At 40.0% G+C, this 19,142-nt stretch overlaps 1 protein-coding gene across 35 annotated transcripts in view; it reads left to right on the top strand.

Moving 5' to 3' along the window:
* Kcnma1 (potassium calcium-activated channel subfamily M alpha 1) overlaps window positions 1–19,142 on the top strand; it is a 708,132-nt gene that overhangs the window by 558,153 nt on the left and 130,837 nt on the right. For 18 of the 35 annotated variants that reach the window (XM_078039526.1, XM_005325841.4, XM_005325842.4 and 15 more), the window contains exons 16-17: window positions 6,545–6,613; window positions 15,856–15,942. In XM_078039526.1, the coding sequence (XP_077895652.1) occupies window positions 6,545–6,613; window positions 15,856–15,942 (156 nt within the window). Of the gene's footprint in view, window positions 1–6,544; window positions 6,614–8,996; window positions 9,009–15,855; window positions 15,943–19,142 lie in introns of all 35 variants that reach the window. The other 17 variants (XM_078039512.1, XM_078039502.1, XM_078039518.1 and 14 more) reach the window with 1 other exon arrangement.

Below are 19,142 nucleotides of genomic sequence, written 5' to 3' on the forward strand. Positions count from 1 at the left end.
TCTGCTACCTTTCCTATCCTCTACTATCCCCCCTCCCCTCCACTCCCCTCCCATCTTCTCTCTACCCCATCTACTGTAATTCATTTATCCCCCTTGTTTTTTCCCTTTCCCCTCACTTCCTCTTATATGTAATTTTGTATAACAATGAGGGTCTCCTTCCATTTCCATGCAATTTCCTTTCTCTCTCCCTTTCCCTCCCACCTCTCCTCCATCCCTGTTTAATGTTAATCTTCTTCTCATGCTCTTCCTCCCTGCTCTGTTCTTAGTTATTCTCCTTGTATCAAAGAAGACATTTGGCATTTGTTTTTTAGGGATTGGCTAGCTTCACGTAGCATAATCTGCTCTAATGCCAAACATTTCCCTGCAAATTCCATGATTTTGTCATTTTTTAGTGCAGAGTAATACTCCATTGTGTATAAGTCCCACATTTTTTTTTATCCATTCATTTATTAAAGGGCATCTAGGTTGGTTCCACAGTCTAGCTATTGTGAATTGTGCTGCTATGAACATCGATGTAGCAGTATCCCTATAGTATGCTCCTTTAAAGTCTTTAGGGAATAGTCCAAGAAGGGGAATAGCTGGGTGATTTCTTTTTTATTGGTACCAGGTATTGAACCCAGGAGCACATAACCACGGAGCCACATTCTCCCCGCCCCTTTTGTTTTTATTTAGAGACAGGGTTTCACCGAGTTGCTTAGGACCTCGCTGAGGCTGGCTTTCGACTCACTCTCCTCCTGCCTCAGCCTCTCGAATCGCTGGGATTACAGGCGTGTGCCACCACACCCTTTTTTTTTTTTTTTAATTTCAAGTGGTTTTGGTGTGCTAGTGGATTTGTGTATGTGTGTGTGTGTGTGTGTGTGCATTTGAGAGTAGGGATACTTTAAAACCTTCCCATCACACCTTAGCAAAGCAATGAAGAAAAGGAGTTTAGCAACACTTCTATAAATATTTTAAGTCACTTCTGTTTTCTTGGTGCTGAGTCTTAAAAATTCAGATGTTTTAAAATTTTTAACTAGATGTTTTCATTTTCAAAAGTTACTGTTGCAAATCAAAGCTCTTGAATGTAAATATTATCCACCCTAGCCCCTTGATTGTAAGGACTTGGTTTCCCAGAGTGCAGTGTTTACATCAAATCTACTCTGGTTACATGCATCAGCCTGACAATCCCAGGGCCCTCCAAGTAGCTGGAGAGGGGTTGGTGCTTCAAGGAACTGCTGCTTCTATCTTCACCCACCTTCCTCGTGGGGTGAGTCATCTTCAATAGCTCCAGACCCCATCTTTGCATACTTCTCCTGAGCACATTAGAAGGTGCAAACTGTATGACAGGTTTCCATGCTTAATTCACACCAGAAAGTAATCTTTCTAGTCAAAGGGGCTGACTTAATGGCAAGAACAATTTATTTCCCTCTGGGTAGGTAGAAACAGTTGGACTCTAATTCTTAAGAGCCTTTGTTCAGGAACATCTGGGTTGAAACTACTATAGTTAACAGATGATGCTGACATTAAAAAAAAAAGAAAGAAAGAAAAAGGTTTTGTATAATGTCGTTGTCAAATTTGGTAGACCTCTATTTAATAATTATCAGGAAAGCAATCTAACTTGTTATTACAACAGTTTTATTGCAGATTGCTGGTTTAAGACCTTTTTGTGACAAGTGGCATTTTTTCTTGAAAAAAATAAGTCATTTCTATTCCCCCTGTAATTATTTTTTGCAGCCAGTGACAACTTCCTGCTTTGGACATATCGGGACATTTTATTTTAGAAACCAAGAATTAAATTCTTGCTAACTTATGGCCAGTCTTATCCTATTTATCACACTGTGAAGGCTTCCTGTTTTTTTTTTTCCTTGCATCTTACCTCTTTTTAATTCTGCTTCCTGATCCCAAACTGGTCCTCTGTACTTTGAAACACAAATAGTATGGGTAAAATCAGAGAATGGCTGTGAGGACTGAATGGCTAGTGCCTGTTCTCCTCTACATCACCGCCCAAATGGTGTTGAATGAAGCAAGTAAATATATAACCACAGGGCTTCATTTGGGGTGGTCTGAAGGCATATTCTTAGCTAGGTACCCCTTGTAAGAAGATCCCAAGGATAAATCGCTATGTGGATCTTAGACTCAGACTTGCATCTTGGCACAACAGATCCAAGGTCAAGATTAGATTCCCAGAACCTGTCACTGCTATTATTTCCTTCAACATCCTTCTTTTCCATTCTGCCTGCCTGGACCAAACAAGACAAGCTAAGAAGCAACTTGTTTTAGGACGCAGTACTCCTCTCCTTTATTCTGCCTACACTTTCCTAGTTTTCTACTCTGTCCCTTGTCCATCACTTCAGTAACTCATGAGATTCTGTAGCCCATTCATTTATTGGAAGTTTGCTCTTTGCACATCTCAAGATGCCAGGAAGCAGAGCGTGCATCCTGTACTAGCGATGCACAACCTAGAGTGGAGAGAGAGAGAGATAAGCAAGAGATCAACCTTATCCGCTCCCCTTTTTCCTTGCCTCCATCCCCTCTTCTTCACTGGACACCCCCACCAGAGCCTGAATCTCGGCTATATCCTTAAACCCAGGACCCTGACACTGGCCACCTCCCTGTGACCAAAAACTGTGGTTTGAATACTCATGGTGAATCCATAGTTCTGCTTTCAATCTGAATCATGGTTTATTATTCAATGTATTTTGCCAAGTTCCTGACAATACCCATTAGAGCAGGAGTTAAAAACTTAGATGCTCATAGGGGGCAGAAAGTTGGCAAAAAAACATGAAGAGTGAGGGGGTCTGAGACCATAGGGAACAGTGGGGACTGTGGCACAGTGGAGAACACGTCCCCTGGGGAGAGGGCTGAAAGAGTTCTTCATAGTACCAGTCCTTTTTAGCCATATGGATGGTGATTTCAGTCTGGCTTTACCTGATTTTTGCAAGGAAAGCAGAAAAGCCATTCTTCCTTTAATGTGAAATCACCTATTGGTATCTGTTTCCAGCTTTTAAAAAACAATGTTAACAACCAAGCAATGTGTCTGCACATTGGGCTGTGACCACCACTTTCTTTTCTCCATTCCTAAAAGAAGCATCTGCGTAGCACACTGTATTGAGACTTGATTTCCACTTTTGGCTTCCTACACATTCTTGAGGAATCCAGGACCTCATGCATGCTAGCCAGGTATTCTACTGCTAAGTTATATTCCAAGACTCACTTTTGTCTTTTTAGTGTAAAATCCATTTGACCTTCAGCCAGTTGCTAGTTGCTTTGTCCGCTTTGGACTTCAGCTTATTTTCCACATAAGAAAGTCAGGATCAGCCACTTTGAAAGGGTGGTGAGACACTGTTTGCGTATATTCCCTTGGTTTATACCACTCGGTGCCTCTCCTCTGTCATTTCTCCTTTGGCCTGTGAGTAACAGCTTGTTTTGGGCTAAAGGGCTTCTTAAAAGGAGGTTTCTATCAGGGAGTGTAGAGTTATCTGAGAAAGTGGGAAAGTTTTGTCGGGCATGACAATGATCCCAGCAACTCAAGAGGCTGAGGCAGGAGGATTGCAAGTTTGAGGCCAGCCTCAGAAACATGGCAAGGCCCTGAGTACTTAGCAAGACCCTATCTCAAAATAAAAAAATTTAAAAAAGAGCTTAGAATGTGGCTCAATAGTTCAATCCCTGGTACTGAAAAAAAAAAAAAAAAGAGAGAGAGAGAAAAAGAATGTTAGATTTTGGATTTGAAAGAGGGCTTAGAGATCCACTGTCCATCCTTTGTAAGGTTAACAAACATGAATGAAGTTGCATAGATTGTGTTGACTTTCTAGCATTAGGAATCTCCTTTCCTTTTATATCCAGTTAATAAATGGCATTATAGTAGCTTGGAATAAATAATTCACCATTACTGTGAACAATTTTTTCTTCTTACCAGTAGGCTTAGTTTCACAAAAGCTAAGCGATTAAGATCTTTGATCCCATGAACTACCAGAGGCCGAAATTGGAATGGTCGTGGCTTATAGGATAAAAACAAATTAACCTTTGCATAATCCATGCTAAGTGAAGACCAGATTTCTCCTTGAATTTTTTTTCTTTTTGGTATTTAATGACTATTTACATTAGATAGTGGTTTCTTAATCTGGCAATTTGGTCTGATAAACATTGCATAAAGTACCTGATTTTTAAAACTAATTTAAGCTCTAAAAGTAGCAACTCCATAAAGGGTGCATGTAAGTGGAGCTCCATGGGACATAAATTAAAAAGGGCATTTTCCCTGCTGCACTTGGACATGTGTGCTGGTGTTTCAGCAAGCTGCATAATCAGCACAAAGCCCAGGTCATTAGAGTCTGCTGGCAGGAATCAGAAGACCTGCAAATCACTGGAGAGCCCACATACACCTGAATGGAAGTGGGTCTCTGATATCTATCTCTTGAAGGCAAGTCTGTGAGACCAGGACCTCGAATATAGGAATGAGCAATTGGTCTCATTCCTCTTGGAGAACTCAAGGCCTTTTCCAGAACTGTCCAGGCTGACTATGTCACTTCTCTATTTAAAACCAACTAAAGGACACCCATTCCTTGGAATAAGCTGCAGACTCCTTGCTGTGGCAAAGTTCTCGTGACCTTGCTCCTACCTTGCCCTCTGGCCTATTCGCTATCACTCTGATCTTGCTCACTCAGTTTCATCCTCTCTGGCTTTATTGCTGTTTCTCAAACACCCATAGTTCTTTTCTGCCTCAAGGCCTTTGCACGTGCCATTTCTATTCCACAGAATTTTTTTTCCCCTTATCATTCCATTGCCTGCTTCCCAGGCTCCATTGTTCTGTATATCCTCAGAATGGTCCTCCTGGTCTGTCACAGGTGACACACCCTTTGTCATTCACTCTTCATTCTCTTAGGTTGTTTTCTGCATAGCATGTCATTTTCTGAAAGCTTATTATTTGTTCACTTGTATATTTGCTCATTGCACATCTCTGCCAATGCAAAATCAGCTTCATTGGGGATGAAAATGTATATCCTGCTGGGTATTAGCTAGACACCTAATGCATAGGCACTGGGCAAGTTGCATGGGTTTTCTGAGCCTCAGTTTAACCACCTGTAAAATAGATACCAATAGAAGTCTGAAGAAGTGGGGTAAAAATTCCCTCTCAGGGATATTGTGAGGAATCAAAAGGGCTGTTAAGGAAGGCCCTGCCCCTTGACCCAGCACCTTATCCCCCATGTAATTCTGGAACTAATAACTGTCAACTCTTTTTTTAAATCTATCAGTCAACCAAGGTTTCATTATCCAAATAGTCCTTAAAGACATAAAGTGATAAGGCTCGTTGCAAAAATTTGTAATATATATGCAATTCATTTTTTTTGTTTGTGAGTTTTTATTTCTGAGTATATAAATATATTTTGCATTTAATTCTAGCATATTATTTACAAGTTTGCATCTTGTTTTATAATAGTATTTATTGATTTTATATTTTGAAATAGTCTGCAAAAAGTCATTTTGAATGCTGCCTAATACCAACCTTGCACCATGTAAGCATTGCCTTATTATTGGACACTTAAGTTGCTTTGGATTTTTCTACACTACATAAATAACACTGCCCCGAACATCTTTATGTCTAAATATTTTATGGCACCTCTTATTATTTTCTTAAAATTAAAACTTAGTAAGTAGAAATCATTTTTTTTAATGAGTTCTTCATAGCAGTGGGTACATTCTCTGTGCACTATGGAGAATTCTCAACAAGTCAAAAACTTTTCAAGAAGTTGCTCTGGTGGAGGAGGGAAATTCAGACACATGAAACAATAAGCATCCAGCACTGGTATAAAATAGACTCTAGGCCAAATGCTGTGGTTACAGATGAGGTGATGGAAGAGTCCTGAGAATAAAATCAGGGGTAGTGTTACCTGGAGAACACCTATGGCTTGGAAGATTAGATGTGGTGTGGCCTGGGAGGAGGGGCAGGAGCAGAAGAGAAGGCACTTGGGCGGTGGGAGGAGGCAGCAGTGAAGGCAGCGAGCCTGGAAGGAGCCAGCCACAAAACACCGGGCAGATGAGGTGAGACAGCTTGGATAGAGCCAGTAGTGACAAAGCTGTAGTCATGTGCTGGGCACTTACATGGAAGCAAAGTATTATTACCATCATTCCAAGCACACAGGGGTCTGCTCAGAACAACAATATAAACCATTTGTACCAAAGACCGAAGTGGAATCCAAATAACAGGTCCAGCTGCTCCAAATCTCTCCCTCCCCCTGTAGTTAACATTTTACTACCTGACTGAGTAACTAATGAATTTGGCCCTGTGTAAATCCCCAGGCAAGAAACCCTGCTTGGGGTCTGTCTAGACATCCAGACCTGGGTGCAATTTGCACTTTGAACATCCAGCACCTTATCACACGCAAGAAATCAGGTTTAATGGGGAAAGGGGGGGCTGTAGCTTCCACCCTCTCTCTGGCACTGGCACAGAGGAGTGAGGATCCCCTTGGATAAAGACTGTATCTGTAGTCTGAAAGGTCGTAACAGTGTTCCTTCTGTGTCTCGGCTCATCCAGGAGCACTGACTGTGAGGCTTCTCTATCTCGTTGCAGGCTGTGTTTTGTGAAGCTCAAGCTCCTAATGATAGCCATTGAGTACAAGTCCGCCAACCGAGAGAGCCGGTAAGTTGGCTACCTCCCAGCAACCCGTTGACATCCAAATGTGTGAGTGTTCATTCTGAGAACTTTTAGTCCACTCCCTCTTTCTAATACGTTGTTTATTTGCTTTGAAACTGATGCAACACCTCTCTAACCCTAGGGGTACACTTAAAGCATGCTCAACTGGACACTGCAGCTCCTATCTCAGACCAACCTAGCATCCCAAGTTCAACAGGGTATCCAGAGAGGATTTCCTCAGATGAGAGAGATGAGCCATTCCAGTATCTTCACCTGATCACACCAATATGGGCATTTTGCCCTCTAAACATAAAACAAGGAACAAGACCATTTCTTGAAACCCTTGTTTACCTCTGTGAGAAAGAAGCAGGTGGACTCAGACCTCCTTTACAGCAGGCCTGGGGTAGAGCCATGATGGGAGACACCAGCCCTCTTGATAGCCAAATTACAAGCAGCCTATTGTGTACCATATGTGCTTCTCCCATTGCAGCTGAAATCCAGGTGGCAGAATATCAGCTTCATGTAAATTAGCCAGGAGAGCAGAGCTCGGGGGCAGGAGCTCTCTTTATTTATTTATTTTGCACTTAATTATGTGCAAATCAGACTGATGAGGGACAGGGTCTGGTTGAAATAGATAACACACCAGTCAATACATGGGATCTCGGCTGGAAGAGGGTGTCATCATGTTAACATGGAATTTTTTTGATGGGGTATTGAATGCATTGCATATCAAATATAAAGAGATGATTTTTGCTACCCACTTCTTATCAATAGTTCTGGAAGAAAGAGAGCTGTTTGAGAGAGGCTCTGGCTTTTGTTCTCTGAAATGACATATCCAGAGTCTGTTCCTCCTATGGTAAATCATTTGTTCCTGCAGCACAAGGGTAGAATGCAGACATCTGCTGGCACATGCCTTCAAAACTGAGCAGATGCAGGGCAAGACTAGAAGGTTCCTCTATCATTATTTAAGGAGTTTTCATTATCTGGAAGAATGCCCCAATAGAGCCAGACTTCCAAATGTATAGTCTGTGTCTATGACCCCAAATAAATAAATAAATAATAAAGAAGCCACAAAACACTGGATTGTAATCAAGTCCAATCCAATGTTTTCTCTTACCCTAACTACCAGATCAGATTGCATGCAAAGTCAATCTGATCAAATGCTGAACTACTTTGAAAATCCAAATCTGCCAGAGAAAGATGAAGTGGTAGATTTGGTGGCCACTTGTAGAACACGGCTCTAGCAATTAACAGATATGTATATATGTATACATTTTCCTTTTCCATGTTGGCAAAGTGAAAAATAATGAGAAAAAGCTAAGAGGGTCCTGGCTATTCACTGTTCAACAGATAAAGTGGAACTTTCCAGGGTGATTGTTTGCCCATGGTTTTGCCAGTCCTCACCTGTACCTGTTGGGGGGGTGGGGCTTGTGTATCCTGGGTTTTTGCAAATTATATTTTTCACATTGCCAAATCAGTAAATCTTTGTGTAACTCTGTGTTCTCTCTTTATCACTTTTGTGCATTTCTCTTCTCCACCCCCCCACCAAAAAAAAAAAAGATGTCATGATGATGCATATCGTGTTTTTCCTACCATTCTGGAATAACTTCATGGCAGGAGACTGTTTGGTAAACCTTGACCAATCTCCTACCTGGTCACAAGGAAAGAGAGGGATAGGCAATTAATGGTTCAGTGTGAATTCGCTGTTACCATTCTACAAAATGAACTCAGTGATCTCCCTGAGAACAAAATCTCTTCTTTGATGGGCCCTCTAATTGATTCATAAATCTGAGATGTTTTCAACAAAGCCATATTTATATATACATATATATATATATATGTTTTCATATTTTAAAAAAATAGATGAAAAGAACTTGTTTGGCTTTGTTTTGGCTTTCTGTGTATGGTTGCCAGCTCTGATCCTCAAATGTGGCTTGGTCTCAGTGTGGAAGAACTTTGGTTCTTGTGGGAAAAGGTGTGTCTGAGGGAATGTGGATCATGCCCCTGAGATAACCAGGACTCATCCAACATAATGACCATGTTTAAAATAAGCATTTTTGGATGCTCCCTGAGAAAACAATTAAATTTTTTCTTCATGTAAAAAGTCCCCCATTTCTTTCCCTCTCACATTTTGTAACTAACCAGGTGTTCAGGTGCAGAGAAGCCTCCCTCTCCCCCCACCCTCTGGCCTTCAACCTGTGTTTAACAGCCTCCTTTGTTATTGGTTTCACCCCATGATACTGTTTTCATGCTTTGCTGAAAAACCTTGTTTTCACATGCATCCTTCAAGTGATTTGAAACAAAGGTTTTATTCCTTCTTTCCTTCTGGTGTCAGTCAATTTATTATCAAATTGTTTGATTTTAAATTCTTTTCTTGTCGTTTTTGCAGAAGCCGAAAGCGGTATGCACTCTTCGTTAACTTTCCTTCCAACCTCCACCCTCTGTCTTCACTCCTAACCACAGGACTAACCATTTGCCAAGAATTCAAGAAGAGAGAGATTATATATATAGATGTACATATATATAATCTCATTCCCTTGTCTAGTGTATATATATGTTAATATATATATATATATATATATATATATATATATATATATATATATATATATATCCCTCTCCAACTAGAGTACATGAAAACTGAAAGTAGCCTGTTGCTGTCCTTGTTTGGTTTGTTGATTCTTTTGGATGACGCACTAACTTCTTTGCAGGAAACTTAAAACAAGAAAAGGCATAATCCTATTTTCAGTCAGGGCACCAATGATGGGAACAAATATTAGTAAAGTTGAAAAGGAGGATGCTTCTCTCCAGCCCTTTGTGTCTGTTTTTGTATTGTCCTAATGTGTCTTGGTGTCCACCAGATGCGGGTGCCATTTTGTCCACATCCCACATCCACGTTCCCTGTGACCTCCTCCTTCCTGTGTTGAGTTTCCACTTTGTAGAACACAGTTTCCGTCCTTTCACCACAAAACAGACACCAAACCCTTATGATTTTATTTTTTCCCAATCCTTATTTTGGTGATCTCATTTTAAGAATTTAATTTGTTGGGCAGTGCTCAGTAAAGATGAAGAACGCTGCTATTAAATTGCAAGTATCACACCTGATTTACTGAAGGAGTGCTGTTTACTGGGACAAAGTCAATATTTCTTAATAAGAAGTAGCTCAACTTCTTCCACTGTGTGACTTCATCCTGTTTTGCTGCTGTTTTATGTTGCATGAAGCATGACTAAATCATCATCAATGGCATTTTTTTTTTTTTTTACTTTTTGGTTAAAATTTTCAGCATAGTTTTTCAATAATGTGTTCTCTAAGAGAGTATTGTTGAAAACAGATCGTTGCAAGACCTACTTGTTCATCTTTCCAAGAGTTGTTTTTCTCCGTGGTTGTGATCACTGTCATGTGTTTGTGTTTGTACTCGTGTGTGTGTGTGTGTGTGTATGTGTGTGTGTGTAACTCTTTCCACAGTCAGCTCTCCTGTGATTTTGGAGCAGATGTATAATAGAGGTGGCTTCCTGTCAGTTTGGTATTATTGATATGATCCAACTGAAAGAAGTTACTGCAACACTTTGCATCTTCAAAGGTCCACAGTGGTTGCACCTCTGCTGTTGGCTTTTGGCCTTTGAGTCTTTTTATCTTGTGATGAAGGCATGATGTGATGTAGGCATGACTTGTCCTAAAGTAACATGGCTTGCTCCCAGAACCAAATAGTTTGCATTGTCCTTCTCAGATCAGCTCTCTCCTCTCCATCCCCATGTGGCTAATATTTTCACATGTGCAAAATATATTTTAATATTCTATTTCTAAAATTATTGAGGTGGATTTGGGCTAAACAAATCCTTGCCAATATCCCCCAGGGACCAAGGTTTTGGTCCTTTGAGTCTGATCAACTGGGAGCAACCTGTATTACGTTGTCTCTATGGAAGTGAACTGGGCTTAATATATTAAAGCATGGGATACACAACTGTGCTTCCTACACATATCCTCAAGTAAAGTGTGTGTGTGTGTGTGTGTGTGTAGTTGTGTGGTACTCCAGCAGCACATATTGAAAGCCCAGAAGAGATGAAAAGTTCCAAAAAGGTGATATGGTTTGAGACTTGGGGTTTCTCTGAGCTGTGCCCTAATACAGCCCACAAATTGCAACGCAGTTGGGCTCTTAGAGGGGGTACATTTGGTTCAAACAAATCCCAACTGAGAGCAATTGTATATTAATGTGTGTGTTCAGACAGGCCCATCCCAGTGGTGTGAGATATCTGGGCATAGCATGAGCTGAAGTCCGAGTTGGTTCTTATTTGCTTGCTTCAGTTAATGAAGTCCCATTAGTTTGTTGGACACAATTATAATTACCATATGATTGAGTATAAACTGTATTCTCATATGAGCCATGATATTTTCTTAATTGCTTGGGGAATGGTACATGACACCTACCAGAAATGGAGGGGAAGGAGGGAAATACACACCTATCATATTTGTCCATAGTGGATAAAAAGTTTTCTTTAAAACAAGATCTGTTTCACTTGAATTGCCAATCATTGGTCATATCCCCAAACAGTAAATAGGTTATGTTTATAACAATTGAAGAAGAGATCATGGATCACTAAGTATTTCCATTGTTATTTGTAAATGTTGGACAAAAGGGGAAAAAAAATTCATTGCTCCCCCACCAAGCCCGGTCCTCCAACCTGAGCAGTGTTCACCAAGAAATGCCCAATAAATTGCCCAATAAAAGAAGTGCAGGTGAATACCTTTCAAAGAATCCCAATACAGGTGATTCCCTGTTGGACTGATCCCTACTGCCCCATTCCACAAAGATGAGTCTTATGTTTAGGAACATAAATTTCATTCGGAGTGAGTTCTACTTTCAATTTTGAAATCAACTGCTCCAACTCCCCAAGTGACTCACTGTGTCTTTGCATATTTTCATATTTATACTTAATGCCCAGAGATTATGAGCTTGGTAACCAATCTGCCAGAAGATGTGGTCATTCCTGGGGTCAGCCTAATGGTTTGGAAAGAACAGAGGGAACTACCTTTCATCTTATTTGAGAAGGAAAGAAAAACTCAGAACTGAGACCAATGATTTAAAAGTTTCATTCATTCAACAAGAGTTGAGAAGTACTGTTGCATGCTACTGAGAGAAATTTGGAAGTAAATAGAACATGATTATGTTTTGCACCCCTCTACTCAATGATGGGTTCCTTATAGAAAATATGAATTTATTCTACATACTGATGGGTGGACAAAGAATAAATCTAGATATGGAACTAATTTGAGAGCAAAAAAGAAAGGGGCCACACCAGCCCTGTGCTACCAGCTGTCATAGGGTTCTTTCAATTGAAACCATCAAGTTAATAGAAAAGAGGGTAATTTATATGTTCCTTGAAATGAGGGAATGTCTACCCCTGCCAAGATGTCCTTATTGGAATTCTGCTAATGGATATATGGTCTTCTTTTCTTAGAGATTTTTCTGGATACTTCACATGACACATCTTGAAGTTTATCTCTGATAAGCTAGTGAATTAGATAAAGTTGGAGCCAGAGAACTGATTTAAAGTGGCACATAGGAAAAGGGACTTTTGGCAGTCATAAGAACAAAATGAGTTAACATTGGATAGTCTCCTAAAGAGATTTTTGGAAAAATTTTACATATTCCCATTAGAAGGTCAATAAAAAATTCTAGGGGTAGTAAGCATTTTCCTGGAAAAAGTAAGAACAGTTACTTGTCTAAAATCCTTATGTTTTTATATTTTCCAGACGAGGAGGATTAACACTTTATTTAAACTTTCTAGATTTGGAATGTGGATAGAAGATTTAAAATCTGATCTATCAAAAACAGTAAGGTATTTCCTGAAAGAGTCTTTGGAATTCAATCCTCTTGCATAGGGAAATGTTGTGGGCCCCTGGAAACAAGGGCATGTGCTTCTTCCCCAGACCCTGAAATATAAAAGTTGAATCCAGCACAGCTAGTATCTTTATGCATCTCAGTTTCTTTCTTTCATTTTCTTAAGGGCTGGGTTATTCTTTCAAGTCCCACCCAATAGGTTATCTTAGCTCTGCCTTGGTATCTGCAAATGGTGCTGCTTCACACCTCCCATAAGGACTCTCTAAATTCTCCCACCCCACCCACAGAAAGGGATATTGGGATTGCACAGTCCGTGAGGCCCCTGGAAATGCTCTCTGTTCCATGTGCATTAGCCATAAGATTTAAGGGACAGGCACTATTCATGTGTTGCTAAAAGCCATTCTGAATGAGCTAGTCTCCAGATTTGTGCAGAGATAAAGTATTTCAGGTGCTGCAGTCAGGAAAAGGGTTAATTTTTGGGTGGGTTTTTAGTATCAAGGACAAAGTGGAGGTTAGAGTTGTGGTCCTATGAGAGTTTATTTACTCTCATTTTCCAACCACCTTGCTCATAATTAATGGAAAGCATAGATAAAAGATCTACTATATCTCTCAGAGAATAGTACATACTTTAATTTAAAGACACTGGAAACTAGTGATTATTTATCTCCATTTTACTGACGAGGAAAATGAGGCTTAGCTGTGTCCACATGCCCAAAGCCAGGGATCCAAATGGATGGGGCCTGACTTGTGTACCTGAGTGCTCACCCACCATTGGAAAGTTATGTAAGGTACATGTATGATATGTTACAATGAAACCCTCTCTTCTATATAATTAATATGTACCAAAAAAACCAATTACAATTAATGGTGAATGACAGTGTACCCTATGTCAGTGCCAAAATCTTTCCTTTCTGACACAATAACATGACCAAAAGAAGCTTGAAGTTTGTAATGAATGATCTTAATGGTGGTACTCTCTAGAATGCCAATCCCAAATTTTTACTAAGGGCCAATTCTTGTTCACTGTAGATAAAGAAGAAAGGAAATGAAAAGAAACTTCTCATTGATAGGAACCTTGCTATCATCATATTTCACAATGACATGGTGGGTTCGCTCACTGGAGTGCAATTAATGAGGCCCACAATGTTAGGCAAGGAAGCAGGGGTCTATGGGAGGCTTGTTTCGTGCACATGTGTCACCAAGATGATGTATGTCACATTTTCAATTCCATTGCTCAAATCATGTGAGGACTTTTTTTCCCTACTCAGAAGCTTTTCTTCCATTCTTATGTTAGAAATATAGACTTTTCTATCTTTAAGGAACTAGCTTTTTTAGGCGCCAGAAGTGCACAGGTTTTTAATGGATGCCTGGTGCATCAACCTGCATTGTACAACCCTGTAACTTTGTCTCATTACGGACAGGGTATTTTGATAAGAAGTCCTGTATTTTATCTCATGGGGCCATTTAAAGAAACTCTGATAACTATTGACAATGAAATATACTTGGATGTTTTTTGTTTTTTACAAGAATAAAATACTAAAAGTAAAATCAAAAGTACCCAACATGCATTGAGCTCTTTATACATTACCTCACTCCATTTTCTGAAGGAAGACTGTTGTTATCATGAATCTCCTCTTGTAGGGGTGAAAGTTGAGTATTAGGGTTTAGTAACTTGCCCAAACTCAGGCAGCAACTCAGTGACAGAGCTCAGATTTGGACCCAGTTTCTGATTGCAAAGTCAGACGGAAGTGCTAACTTGCAAGAAAAGGAGTTAAGAAAATGAGCAGAATTCATATTTCCACCTTTCTAACATGTATTTAATTAACTTTGGATAAGAAATCCACCTAAACTGTATAAGCTCTGACCTTTTCCCCTCATAATCATGCTGTATCAGAGGCCTGTGATACCAGTGTGTGAGTTGGCAGAGGAGTAATTAGGAGGTGCCTGCGTAAGGCTATTGCCTGTTATAAGCTGTGCTATTAGTGTGGACTACTGCTTTCTGATTTGGAAGGAATTTCATTGCTGTCTGTGGTTCTGGGGTAGAACAGTCAAATCTTCATAGACTCTTGCTACTATTTAATGTTAATAACAGTGACGACACAGGCCTGATTTTCTCCTGTCAGGTCTTGTTATAGGTAATGGTGGATGTCTAACCACAATTATTTGTGCAGTAATGATTTGTTCATAACACTCCCAACAGAACAAAAGTTCACTCAGGCCCTTCCTGTACTGCTGCAGACAGATCTCTCTTGGCCATGACACTTTTCTGGAATGGTTTTACCAGCAGAAAAAGATTACATGTTAATTACATTCCTCCATCTTGGTTGTTTGGGGCATGTGAGCACTTCCTTTAGACCAATTCCAAATATCTTTTACTTTAATCACCAGCTTTTCAGATCAGAGAATACTTTTGTTATCTATTGCTTCAGTTAGAATCACCAATTCAGTACCTATTAAGCCCAAAGCCTCCTCTCAGTCTCTGGTAAAACATTCTCATATTCTACTTTTGATCTGCAGAAAATTAAACTCGTTTGTTTTGCCCATTTATTAGATTAGGATACATTTATCTCTCCTGTCAGTCCAAACACAACTTGGTCAGCTAGTCTATTTATACCAATTTGAAATAGGCAGTGAATATTTAGCTTCCTACTTCCCTTTAGGGGTAATTTTCATTTGTTTTCTAACTACAGTTTGCCCCTAATGATATGCTAACCATACATCTTATTCAAATACCCCTTACATTTTTATAAATAGCAGACTGGAATCATTACCTATATCCAACTGCGGCATTTTTCTTTTACATTGTCTGTCTAGAACAAATTCTTCCTACCTAGGATTTACATGGAGTCTACTTCCATGTCCTCATCAATGATATGAAGACATTCAGTTTGCTTTTGTATTGATTATGGGTAGCTTGTACCATTCCTCAAAGTAATATATGGTATGTTTGTGTGTATGTTTCTATATGCATATAGGGGTCCCATTAATGCTCTATCATCTAATGGAAAATTAATGTGGCAAGAACTTCATTAGAACACTGATGTTTCAATGCTGAACATCAATAGAGTTTCAAAAGGGATGTATTGTGAGGAACTTTGCTTCACGTCCAAGGCCCATGGTGGCAGCTAGGTTGCCTCATCGTGCAAACCTAGCCCTAAAGCAAAGACTTGCTTTGATTTCCTCGACTTGGAGTATGCCAACCCAATATTTAACCAGTAGAGTTTAATGATGATGTTCTCCAATTAAATGTGTGGGCCAGTGAACATCAAGGTCTAGAGATAAACCTTTGGAGAAAGCATTAGACTAGTGGGGCCCCTATAAAAACAACAGTATGGTGTTGCCTTCAAAGTTTTACTCAGAATGTGACCTCATATATGTGTCTTCTTTTTTTTTTTTTTCACTGAGCAGTATATTAATTAATCCTGGAAACCACCTTAAGATCCAAGAAGGTACTTTAGGATTTTTCATCGCAAGTGATGCCAAAGAAGTTAAAAGGTAAGAGTTTTATTTCCATCCACCTTTCTTTCTGGCTCAGCCATAAACATCTTGGTCTGCTGATGGGCATGCTTCCATATGGACAGGACTCTAACCCTGAAACTACTTAACGAATCTATGGGCATCAAATGGTGCAGAAGTTTAAGAAACAGATATGTGTTTTCAATTATGCTCCCTATAGATTCCTTTTCATGTAGTCAATTTCAGACCTTTGAATTAAAATAATAAATTTTTAGAATTAGGAAGCTAAGTGACTTGCTGCTTCATCTTATAAGCGAAGATACTGAATCCCAGAGAGCAGAAGTGACAGCTCCAAGTCATCCTGATTCTTGCTGACCCAGAGGGACTCAACAGGAGAGCTGGTTCCTTGTCTAGTGTTCTTAATATTATCTGGGCAAACTTTCTTGAGAGTTATCAGAGTTTTACTATAAGTGCCAAATAAAATTTCAAAGAATTTGGATTAATTTCAGATAATACATCAAAATAGCTCTATTTATTTTTGCAACCTCCTAGGAAAATAGCTAGAGTCTCAGCTGCAATTATGTCGTCTCTATAGGCAGAGCCCAGGATTTTATAGGCTTCTGTGTTTCATGGCATATTTCTGCCCTTATAGCTGTTTAAGGAGCTTAGGGAATCGAAGGGCTATAGATTCTATTCTATCAACTTGGAAAAATTTATTAGCAGGAATATGTGATGCCAATGCCCAGGCAGGTCACTCACCTCAACATTAATGTTAACATTAAGTATTTTAAGTCTCTAATTATTTATGAAAGTGTACTTGACTTCATTTAATGAATTTCTACTCAAAGCTAGCCCTGTCCTAGATATGTTATCTTCTCTATGGTTCATCTTCCAAATAACACTAGAAAGTAAGTCCTGATAAACACTAAGGGCTTTGGCTTCCTCATGTATCAAATTAATATAAATGAGCCGGGCATGGTGGTTCATGCCTGCAATCCCAGTGGCTCAGGAGGCTGAGGCAGGAAGATCATAAGTTCAGAGCCAGCCTCAGCAACTTTAGCAAGACTGTGAGCAATTCAGTGCGGCCCTGTCTCTAAATAAAATACAAAATAGGGCTGGGGATGTGGGTCAGTGGTCAAGTGCTCCCGAGTTCAATCCCCAGTAACTCCCCACCCCAAATAAAATTAATATAAATGATTTGTCCAAGGCCACGGAGCACACAACAAATGGCATAGTCCTGGTGGGAACTGGGTTTTCCTTTTCTAAAACCCAGTCTCTTTCTGCCAATCTGGTAATGCTAACATGTTATTATAGAGGGCTTGCTGAGTACCAGCTCTGTTCTGGGTACTAACTACCTTCTTGGTATTATGATCTCACTCACTCCTCAAACAATCTTCTGAAACAGGTAACGTGATTATTCCCCATTTTGCATGTGAGGAAACTGAGGCACAGACTGGCTAGTCAACTTGCCCAGAGTCATACAGTTAGTGAGTAATAAAGCCAGGATTTAAATCTAGAATGTCCAGTTCCAGGGCCTGTACTCTTAATTATGTGGCAAGGAGAGAGAGAGAGAGAGAGAGAGAGAGAGAGAGAGAGAGAGAGAGAGAGAGAGAGAGAGGCTGATGTGCTAAGCACAGAACAATGAACCTTGACAACTGATGCTTATGATTTTCTTTCTTTCCACCCACTCTAGCAAATGACCCATCCTAGTTAGAAAAAAAAGTAGGAAAAAGAACATACATGGTATAGGAGCATGTTTTTCTTTTCAACTGAGCTTTTCCCTAACTCAAATTTTCTTCTGTAAATTGGGAAAAGATTATCATTATTTATTGTGAGAGAGAAGTACCTCCCTACCCAGTTCATAGAACCTAACTATTCTTCAGAAGTATCCTGAAAACAAAGTTCACAAGAGACAGGGATAGGGGGTGCATGGGGTTCACCCCAGCCCCAGGCCCTCCGGAGGGGAAGGCTGTGTTCTCATCCAGATGTGGGACACAAAAGCCAGAAGCACATCTCAGCACTACACACAGGAGGCTGGGGAGCACAGCCGTGCAGTACATCATGTGCACCTCCCAGATAGCATATAGAACAAGAAGCTCCCATTTGTGTAATTCTATTTCCTATTGTATCTCTCACTAATGAATGTCACAAATACCAGGCAGTCCAAAAAACAAATTACCTCCTATATTAGGGAGTGCAATATGTCTCATTTCTGTGCTTTATGGTCTTCACAAATACATGCTGACACAATCAGCTACAACCAGCCTGTAATTTTCCGTGGTGTGTGATGTGTCAGAGCAAATGCTGTCAGTTAGGGGATTTCAAAGAGATGAAGACTGCAGAAAACCACAGAAAGGACATTGGAGATTTGAATGAAACTAAACAAGTTTTGTAAAAATGGAAAAATAGATTATGACGATCTAATATTGAGTTTGTACCCTCGGCTGCAGAAGAGAAACAAAAGAAGTTAATGAATTCTAGAGCCCAGGAACTTTGAAATGCAGTGCTTCAGAAAAGAGGAGTGAAGCCATCCAGTTCCAGTCTTCCAAAGGTCACTTTGGGATGGGTGTTTGGGAAACTTGTCCTTTACTCCTTGTCCCTAAATATTTTTCCTTTTAAATAACCTTGGAACATGGTCTCATGGCTCACTGACCCCATTTGGCTTGCAGATATGATTTTTGTTTGAGTCACAATTTTAAAACATAAATCAGTTGCCAAGGTGAAAAAAACTCGTCTGCTTTTATGTGAAAATTCCTTTTACTGGTTTCTCCTGAAAAATTGGCAATCACGGGAGGCCTCATATTCATTCATTCACTCATCAAACTCATTCACTCATAATGCTTAGGAGGCTCTGCACGGGTGTCCAGGGGGATAGTCATGAGCAAATGGAGAGGAGTCCCCACTCTCACGAAGCTCACATTCCTAGGAGGAGAGAAGTACAGGCTTTTAAAATTTGTGGTGAATGAGCAAACACAGTTTCATTGCTGATTTCGGTTGGGTGTAGTGAAGGCTGTTCTGAAGGGTGGCATCTGAGCAGAGATAAAAATGAGGGGAGAGAGTCCCTCATGTAGAGGTGAGGCAGGAAGAAGAGATATGGTGGTAAGAACATCCTTGTGTTCAGAGAACACAAGAAGTATGGCTGGGGGAGGAGATGCAGGGAGAGTGGTCTGAGACGAGTTGAGAAAGGCAGAGGCTTCTCTGATACTTTTCCAAGAGGTTGGGTTCATTGCTGATTTTAA

Source organism: Ictidomys tridecemlineatus, chromosome 1 (assembly GCF_052094955.1).
Source record: "Ictidomys tridecemlineatus isolate mIctTri1 chromosome 1, mIctTri1.hap1, whole genome shotgun sequence".
Classification (NCBI taxonomy): domain Eukaryota; kingdom Metazoa; phylum Chordata; class Mammalia; order Rodentia; family Sciuridae; genus Ictidomys; species Ictidomys tridecemlineatus.